This window comes from Psammomys obesus, unplaced genomic scaffold, assembly GCF_907164565.1.
Source record: "Psammomys obesus unplaced genomic scaffold, mPsaObe1.curated_primary_1811, whole genome shotgun sequence".
Classification (NCBI taxonomy): domain Eukaryota; kingdom Metazoa; phylum Chordata; class Mammalia; order Rodentia; family Muridae; genus Psammomys; species Psammomys obesus.
The window spans coordinates 19,206,835-19,216,990 of NW_026596040.1; the positions used below are offsets into that span (position 1 = coordinate 19,206,835).

At 43.7% G+C, this 10,156-nt stretch overlaps 1 protein-coding gene across 1 annotated transcript in view; it reads right to left on the minus strand.

Annotated features, from left to right (window-relative positions):
* Positions 1 to 2,498: 2,498 nt before the first annotated feature.
* The window catches only part of Fbn2 (fibrillin 2), a 215,755-nt gene continuing 208,097 nt past the window's right edge, over positions 2,499 to 10,156 (minus strand). Inside the window, exons 63-65 of the mRNA XM_055622919.1 lie at positions 6,671 to 6,902; positions 5,188 to 5,359; positions 2,499 to 3,099 (exon numbers count right to left, since the gene is read on the minus strand). Coding sequence (XP_055478894.1) covers positions 2,725 to 3,099; positions 5,188 to 5,359; positions 6,671 to 6,902 — 779 coding nt within the window. The 3' untranslated portion in view covers positions 2,499 to 2,724. The remainder of the gene's footprint in view (positions 3,100 to 5,187; positions 5,360 to 6,670; positions 6,903 to 10,156) is intronic.

Below are 10,156 nucleotides of genomic sequence, written 5' to 3' on the forward strand. Positions count from 1 at the left end.
GATATTGTGCTTTTCTGTAAATTAAAACAAAAATAATTATGCTGAGTGAATTTCTGAGAAAAAAAATGGGAACAGGAATAACAACATGCTACCTAAAATATCCTCAGTGTTATAAGGAAGACATAAACTACAGCTCTAACAAGGCATCCAGAGATGCCCATAAAAATCCTCCTTATGAAAAGCTTTTGGGAGTCATTTTCTCTTAGCACACTCTTCCATGTAGCACACCTAACACCTTTCTAATCTTCTGCACAAAGCTCCCAACAGTATGGATTTTCAAGCTTCCTTGTAAACAGATTAGGGTTAGACCAAACGTCTTGTGGCTGGGCATTCAGAGCTACAGTCAAATCTGGTTCCAGGTCATTTGACATTACAGAGCTCACGCTGTACCATTAATAGACGCCAGATGAAGCTAGCTGCACGTGCACGTTAAGTTTTAAAGGATACCCTGAGGCAAATACTTTTCTTATTCCATGCGGCTAATTTCTGGTTGGCAAAGGACAGAATTAAGATCAGTCATAATATTACCTTGTTTTCTTACTCCTTGGAGGGAAAAATTTAAGCACACAGTCCTACCATGGATTGAATTAACTTGTAAGTCTTGGAAACGTGTGTGTGTGTCCATTGTAGCAATGTATTGAGAGAGGATTCATGTTAAATACCCTGCTAAATCTATACACTTTGCAAAGCAGAGTGCATGGCAATGCAAGAGATGAACTTTGAATTGCTTTTGGGTATGTATGCCATGTACGCGGAGATATGCCTGCTGTTTACTTCTGCTTCAAGATTTTGCTTCAGGAAAGTTTGTTCTTTGCTGTCTTTTCAGATGCTTCAGGGTGCTTTACTATGACCGTCTACAAATGTACTGGCGGGAGAAGTGAAACTCTCTGAGGTCACTGGAAAAGTGGATCCCAGGAAGCAAGCTTACAATTGCAGAATCTAAATAAGCCCATTGCCTTAATTATGCCTTCTGTGTGAACGTGACCTGGAGTTAAACACTCATAGCTGCTTTTGGCCATGTATTGCACAGCATTTCTTTACTTCCCTGCGGGTGTGGGGTGTGCCTTGCTCTCCATCTTGTCCTTTAATAAGTATTCCTGTAAGCAAAGTCCCCTGTACCTCCCACAAATGAACCAGCCGTCAAACTACCCCAAAATAAGCTTTATTGCAAGAAAAGTGTCATATTTGATACATGGACCTACAAAAACAAACACAACCAAAACCCATTAAGTTTTTCTTCACAAACACTTGATTACAAATTTACACTGTTTCTCTTTTTGTTTTTAGTTATTAGAAACGAACAAACAAAACAAAACAAAAGCCCCAAACATTGGATATAACTGGTTATTACTCTTTGGTCGACACAGGTGTGAGAGGAATGACTGGCAGTCTGTGTGTGCTCTGGCCATTTCACAAATGAGGTTTTGTCACTGTTCCAGGGATGGGTTCCCCAGACAGAAGAACATGGAGATGTGCTCTTAGTGGTACCTCCTGGTGTAGCATCTTTTCAAATGGCTAAAGCAAACTAAACATCAATTCATTTTACAAACGTATTTCATACACAATAAGCTATGATAAAACAAGGCATATGGTGTATAACTACAGTATTAATGAAAATTCTAAAAAAAAAAACATGGGTAAAAAAAAAACAAAAACATCAACATATATTCCTTGGCTGCATGGCATGATTGTTTGCACATATGGCAATCCTGAAATAGCTTGAACATAATAAATGCACCATTAATCTATGACAGCACCAAACACGACAGAACGCCAGGTGCTCCTATTCAAAGGAACAGCGGTTCTTCAGCTGCCTAGGGGACCACAAGTGCACAGCGCACCCTGGTAAGAATGAGGTGTTGTGGGTAGCACATGTGGTTCCTTGAGGTTATGAGAAAGAAATACAGTACAGTTTGGTCTGCAATGCTAAAGGTCTCACAAGCAGTCAAGGTATTTTGCTACAGTGGTTGAGTTTCCTCTCCTGTTGCCTGGTGAATCTGGGGATGTGAAATATTGTCACCGAGCTGCTCTGGCTTTGATCTCCTTTAGACAGGATCGTATGACATTCACGTCTTTTGAATTATTGATTACACTGCCCATTCAGCAGCACAGGGCTTTCTTTGAAATAGTCAGGTGCGTACCAGTTGGAGGGCTGGCAGGAAAACCAAAGGAAACATCTCTTGAATGGACTGGATTTTTTTTTTTTTTTAAAAAAAGCACCTCTAAAAGAAATAGCTCAAATTTATAAATCTAAAGAAAAACAAGCGAGTTTCCCTTTTTGTTTACATAGTTTGTTCATTTCTCCATATATTACTGCATTAAAATAAATAAACATCTATATTTTTTAATTAGCAACTATAGCAAAATACCCAAAGTGTTACAGACTGCTAACAGGAAGAAAGGTCACATTATTTTTGTGCATTTAGTGCCATATGCTGATCTCTTGAACATTTAGGTTTTTTTTTTTAATATATTTTAAAATGAAGTTATATAAAAAATACAGTAACTATGTTTGCCTTTGCACTCAAATCTTTGGCCATACCAGAGTCTAAATCATCCCTCCCTGTGAGGGTCAACATTCCAAAGTCTGAATCAGGGAGGGAAGAAGTCTTTTTGTTTCCCCTCTCTCTCTTTAAAGTTAGTCAGTGACATTCCACACACTTCCGAAGGCTGGCTGTGGCTGCTGTGCTGGGATCCGAGCTGGGCCCCCAAGTCTGCAGAGGGCTAATCCAGCTGGATCTGCAGCCTCATTCTGAGAGCCTCACCCAGCACTCCTAGGAGGTAGTCGTCCTCATTGTGTTCCTCCAGTTTCCTAAGCTCCTTCTTCCCGTAGAGAGGGATGCTGGTGATTTCCAGTGTGTATGTGCCCGCGGTCAGCTTCTTCTTGGCTGTGTGCAGGTAGCTGAGCCCATTCCTTTGGTGGATCCGGAAGACACCATCGTCGTTCCCTTGGGAGATGACGTAACGGATGTGGTTGTTGAGGGGCTCGATGGCGGGTACCAGTTCTAGGATGTGCTGCTTGGAGCCAAGGCTGGAGAGGTTGAACTTCATGTTGACTAGGTTGTCCATGGCAACGCTCTCCAGGCTGATTTGCTCCAGCTGGGGAAAGAGCGGGGACACGCTTGAGATGAGTGTCTATGGGGCACACTGTAAAAGACATCTGGGTGGGACACAGCCACAGTGGCAGGCTGAGGCTGCGCCCTGTTTGGCCATTAGCTGTTTGCAAAAGAGGCTATTGCAAATTCCTGTCAGGAAAGGGAAAAGCTTCAACCCAGGGAGGGTGTACATCTTCATGACTCTCACTCAACCTCAACAAGATCATTAAAGTTACAGGACTTAGGCCATGGAGAATAGTTACATATCAAGTTCTTTTGATGAGCTTATACAATGTTACGTGCAAGAGTCACTTTTCTTTGGTGTCATGCCCACTGGTAGTCTGTTATGTTACAGTGGTATTATGTGTGTGTGTGGGGGGGGGCACTAATTGTATCCAATGGGTCATTAACTAAAGTTGGAAAGAGAATATGTTGTATTGGGGGGGGTTCTCTTTAGGAAGTTGGAGGAGAGAAATCGGGGTCAGTATGACCGTAACACATTCCGTACATGTAAGGACAGTTTAAGATATGAGTCTAATTTTATCTTTTCTGGGGTCAAAGTGAGAAGTCTTCTTGTTATTCAACAGTGGACCCTGCACCCAGGGAAGCCATCTCACTCAGGGCTGGGCTCTGAGTTTCCCAGGAGCCTCAGTGCATGCAGAGCCATCTGCAGAGTCCGCCAGGACCCAAATCTGCCAGTTGGGATGTGAGGTAAGAATGCTGCTTCAGTCAGCCAGGCCCCCAAACCCAGAATGCTTTGCTGTGGGTGCGTACTTAAGTGAGGTTGTGCTTACAGATACTTAGAGGAACCCATCGTTACTTAGACAGAATTATGTTCCCACGTAACACAGTGGGAAGGCTTTATATCTTGGTGAGGGAGTTGTCATGAAAAGCAAATGTAACATTGACTTGTTATCTTAAAATAGTATCAGAGATCTTGGGGCTAAATTAGTATGGTCCTATAGATAAGGAAAGGTTCTGAGGCCCAGACTACTGAAGCAAGCTGCCAGTTTACACAGCCAGTTAGTTGGTGACTATATTAATAATATATATATATATATGTATATATATATATATATATAATGTATATATATATACACACACACATATATATTGGTATATATGTATACATATAGGTGGGGGCAATTCTCAGCAATATTAATTGAGAAGCGAGGTAACTGGTGACATTACCCTGTCTCTGGTTGCAGGGGAAGTCACCATCATCTCTATATGGGGGTTATTAATGGCTGACAGGCACTGAGCAGGTGCAATGGACAAGTCAGGCACTGCTGCAGGCCCATCACGTGCTCCCGCTCAGTGAACGCTCCCAGCGGCGTTTGCAGGCTGAGGGCTCCTATCCTCATCTGACAGGTGAATGGGCTGAGGGAGCGGTTTAGGAGCACATGTCCTAGGGAGACTCAGACTTCAGTGGGGGCACGGCAGAGGAACAGATCCAAAACCAGGAAGCCTGTGCTCCAACCTCGTAACTATGCTGCTTTTGAAAATGCCACTGGCAGAGAAAAAATGCCGAGAGGCAGAAAAGTGAGATCTCTGGTTATTTACAAATGGCAAGTTAATTGAAAACAACCTTTTTATGAGGGGGGAGACTTATAAATAAGACACAGAATGTGAGAGCAGGCTGAATGATCCACAGGGAAAAAACAAACCTACAATCGACAGTGTGTAGGGTGTCTGGAGCACATCTGGGAAAATTAAAAATCATTTCATTTTCTAAAATTATTTCCAAACAACTATTTCTCAGATGGGCACCTTCTTCATTGTGGCACAAATAAAAACTAAGACAAAAGAAGATGATTTGAAACTGAACCCTAGTCTTGCCAAGGGCTTTGAGTTTTAGACATCATTCCAACCAATTTTAATTTACTTATCTTTTACCACACTGGACCTGCCAATTTATCCATGAAATATCCACACAGACTTAATGGTACTGAAGCTGAAAGCATTTAAATGGCACTATGTGCAGAACAAGATGTGAATAACCTCTTTCCTTTCTCCCTTCCTTCCTTCCTTCCTTTCCTTCCTTCTTTCTTTTTTTGCAAAGCAGGGCTTCTGCTCCATGTCTACTCACAGCTGAGGCAGACTCAGGCTCCGGCACACTCCTCTTTTGCCTGTCGTCTTTCTTGGAGTAGCCATTGATTTTGCACTCATAGCATGCTTCTGGGGACAGAGCGTTTTCCTCATCCACCTCCGTATCCACCGACAGGTACTGTCCTTTGTTGAAGCCCATTCCTGAGACACAGTGGCTGTTTAGGAGAAGCAAAACATTTTTAGACATTATCATTAGCCCAGGCAGTCTAAAGGTCTTTCAGAAACATGGAGGCAACAGAGCAAGCGCTAAACTGGAGGTTCTCAACCTGTGGGTCGTGACCCCTCTGGGGGGAGGAGGAGTCGAATGACCCTTTCATAGGGTTCACCATGAGAAAACACAGATGTAGATATTTACATTATGATTCATAACAGTAGCACAATTACAGTTATGAAGTAGCAGTGAAAATAATGTTATGGCTGTGTGTTGGGGGGGGTGTTGTCATCACAGTATGAGGAACTGTATTAATCACAAAACCTGATCTCTGTGATTCTGATCCTCACCACCCAGGGGTCGTGTGAAATTCTGAAACAGAAATTTTCTTCCGTGGATGAGCCCTGGGCTTCCCCAGTGTTCAACCCTAAATAGATCAAAGCGGAGACAGTTTACTTAAGAAGTAAAAGCCGCTATGAAAGTCCAAAGACTTTCATAGGAGAAACTGTTGCTTCTTGAGCCTGAAGCTGGTTCTTCCTGCTCAGGAAAAATAAAATAAAAATCCCTGCTCTAATAAATGGGATTCCTGGATTCCAATTTCAGTAAGCAAAAGGGGCAACGCGTTGGCTCTAAAGTGACCCTTGCTAGGCCAAATCTTTTCTCTTACGTGTGACTGTATATCGGAGCTGGACTTGTCCGTGTCCCTTAGTGCCTGCCTCACCTACTATTCCTTTCAACGAAGATCACCCCTATTTACTTCCAAATCACCGTCTTCTGTGTCCCTTGGGAAAGGCGTCTCAGTGGAGTGGTACCGCTCAGCCACACACAAGTGGTGAGATGTGAGAGAGTTCAGTTATCCAAGGGAGCCAGCCTTGTGGAGACTCTTCCCTCTCGGGGCAGATGAACAAAGAAAGGGACACTTCCTCGGGGACTGCTGGGTCAGCACCTGCTGAACCCTGCAGAGCAATGAGGTGGCCTGGTGGCCATTTACACATCTGCCTCCCCCCCTCCCCCGGCCAGCGACATGCAAGCTGCCTAAGCCACGCATCTCGAGTCGAAACGACTCAACTTCAGCCATTATGAGGAGCAACGGGTGATACTTCCATGAAAGCCCAAGTCTCAGGCCCTCCACAACGGAAGTGGCCCTGTGCTGCACGGTGCCTAGGTCTAAGCACCTTCCTCTGTTGGGCTTTACATGGAGGGAGGGGGTCCATTCCTTTCCTACAATGGCGGGATGCAAGGCTGCCCAAACCGGGTGCAAAGAGGAATAGCCACATGTTGCTGCTGCTTGCTGGGGGCCGGTGGGCTGCCTTACCCCTGTCCCACTCTGAAGTACCCCGGCGGGCAGCCGCAGAGGTAGCCGCCTTCAGTGTTGGAGCAGCCGTAGCTGCACGGGTTCTTGGAGGAGGAGCACTCGTTCACATCGTGGCAGGCGCTGGAGAACTGGTCGAAGGAGAAGCCGGAGGGGCAGGCGCACTTGTAGCTCCCCAGGGTGTTGTAGCAGGAGGCAGAGCCACAGGCAGTGGGGTTGGAGCATTCATTCTCATCTGTCCAGAGAAAGCAAGAAAACCTTACACAGGGAGGCGGCAGGGGCCGGGAAGAGGAAGAGGGTGGTCTCCAAGGGCCTGTCGGCTCACAGGGGAGATAGCTTTAAAATTACTCTCACGATTGACTTCGAGGCAATGAGAAGAGCTAATTTTACAAACGCTACTCCAAAATATGTCTTTAAATGCTTAAAAAAACACACGAAACAACCCTGCACTGCCCCTTTCTTTCTTTCTTTCTTTTTTTCTTTTTTTTTTTTGTACTGTTTTTGAGTATGTGGGCAGCCTGTAGGGACAGGTATCTACAGTTTCCCTAATGAATAATTCTTTTAGTCTCTTAACAAAGAGTTATTTCAAAAGCCTGTATTTTAGGCGAATCCAGAGAGAGCAGGTTGGCAGTTTCTAGAAGTTGGGGGAGGGGAAAAACGGAGATGGTGGTTACCAGGCATGGGGGTTTTTCTTCCGGGGGGCAACTGGGGCTCTTAGGGCTGGTGCCTGCACACTCTTAGGAGAACACACCGAAAAAATACCCAGCTGACACTTTAAAGGGGTAAATTTCACAGTATGTGAACAATGGGGATTTTCAAAAGATCCCATCTCTCTGTCATCAGTGTTGATATCCAGTGCCCTGTAACAGTTCCCTCACTTCGCCATGTATATAGGGGAGGAGGGGACAATGAAAAACTTCAGAGCCTTTTATGAACACGTTCCAAAGGACTGTGCTTGACTATTGAACTAAGGGTGGTTTTAACTGTGCCAGAGCCTGCTGCAGGCAGACGGTGCCATCTTTGAGTGTTGTTGTATCTGTCCGCACACCCACCCTGTTGAATGCTGGACTTTGAGCTCCTACTGCTGCGGGCTCAGCTCTGTCCTGTGGAAGCCTGGCAGGGGCCTGATTATACACCTGCTTTCCATTGTTGTTATCACAGACTCAAGGCCCCAAGGTGCTTCTTTCTGACTTTGGGAATTTCGACCTTGCCTTTTTAACTGTTTGGGTGATAAGATAGATAGCGCTGGCTTTGACTTCTTTGAGCTTCGATATAACCCAAATTTCACCCTGGGCGCAAATCACATCTGTTCCGTGGAATTCTTTCCATTCCTGTGACTGCATATGGAGTGTAAAGTGTATGTGGACATATTTCAGCCCAAGTGGAGAGGTGGGTCTGTCTGTGAGTATGCATACCGTGGGGGGGGCACAATAATTATGGCGTGGGGGGCAGGGACCTGCAGCATCTCAGAGGGATTGCCTCAGTGAAGGTGGGAGTCAGAAGAGAGCCCCAAGAGGAAACTGAAGTTCGTTAAGCACAGGATAGAGGCCGCTGAAAGGGCAGATAGTAGGTACATTGTCATGTAATGAGCATAGTTTGAGAATTAAACGAGACAACTAAATGTAGAACTGTTAAGTCATTGAATATAAATTATGCTGATATTACCTAATAACGTGAAATCTCCTGGCCTTTATTTTATGCACAGAAAATATATAAATTTCTCAGTAACTTGGCTACATGGGACCTGAATTTTACCCAGTGCTTGATTTTTATATTTGAGAGTCTTGGAATTCTGCCCCAAAGCTTTATCCACTTTTACAATTAGTTCTCACATTAATATGTAGCGCTGCTCTTCTAACATGGAACCTAAATTAGATTATAGCTTAAAGGCACGTTCCCACTATGACTTTACTCAGGCACTGTGTTAGGTAGAAAAATTACCAAGAAAGCCAATTAACCGAGTAAACTGAATTTGAACATTCCACTTACGAGAACATTTTCAGGCAGGAAACCTGCAAATGTTCGTTACAAGTCACACATTTTCCATTTCGAATGGCCACAGTACTTGATAGTGGTTGAGAATGCTACCTGCATCTGGATATTCTATGTCCTAGAATGTCCTGTCAATTCCCTGTGGTAAAGAGCTGGAAACTTACTGAAGTGGGAGTTTGTATCGAAGGATTTTCTTAAATTAACGCTTTCAGAGCACTTTTGCCATTCTTGAAATTGTGGTACCATGAATAGCATCATAAGCTCACAATTTGGTCTACTTGACAGAGGCTGGTGCATGGACTGGCACTTTCAGCTGTTCACTAGAGGACTCAGAGAAAACTTCTTGCAAGCCTTCTCTCTGTCCTCCCACCTATCACGGGATATTTTTACAAACAGTCACAGATGATCTGAACTTTGTCGTAATTCTTTTTCTTACACTAACTTGCTGCTTTCATTAGCTTCCCGGCTGGAGTAATTTCACTCCGTTTCTGCCATATCTTTGAGCTAAAATTCCAGTTGCATTATGCTGTTTAAAGGCAAGAATAGTGTCTGTTTTACTAGAGACCAGCAGAATCTCTGGAAGGATCCAGAACCCTTAAGATCTCTCTGTTTGTTTATCAAGGGGTGGCTGCTTAGAGGTAATCATTATAAGAAAGAAAAGCTCCTAACTGACTCTAGCATGTGGGGGGACCTGCTTATGTACTTTTGCTTCCCTTCCTTGTCTGCTTTGTTTTTGAGACAGGGTCTCACTGGCCTTGTATCCTCCTGCTTCAGTCTGGTGGGCAAATGCCCCCACACCTCCTCCTTGGAAGCACTAGAGCAATATTGCTCTGCTCAGGGCATTTCTCTGATCAGAAGGCTTGCAGGCCCCGAGTCTGGACTCTGGCAGCCTAGGCTAAAGCACTTAACTCAAGAAAACTGGAATTGTACCTTACTGTTTCAAATCCCACCCAGGCAATTCCAAACACAAACTCCAAAGTTACTCAAGGTCCATGCAGACTGGTTTGCATTGGATGTTTTCTGGTCAAATTTTTAAGACTTGTTAAAAACTTGAATTTATGACTTCTATGTGTTCTCATTTCTATTTAAATTCTCTTTAAAACCAAGAATTCTGTGTAAGCTAAACTACTAGAGAGTCATTCTTTTGCCTTAAGTTCTGCAGGGTGGACCAAGAAGTCTACAGTCCTTACTAAAATAACGGGCCTGTGAGTTTATGAGAACTATAATATGATAAAGGTCCTTATCATCTTTAATAGTCAAAACCATTACTGTCTTTTCCTTAAAGCGCCTGACAGCACTTGGCTTCAGTATATGAATGAATATATAAGGGCTTAGGAAATTCTCCAACATACTTTTTTTTTTCTCCACAGGAGAAATTACATATGAAATAATTTTGATTGGCTGCTTAGTTCATTGCTTGGATAATCATTTAAAGCATTAGTCTCGTCCTTTTCTTTCTTTCTTTCTTTCTTTCTTTCTTTCTTTCTTTCTTTCTTT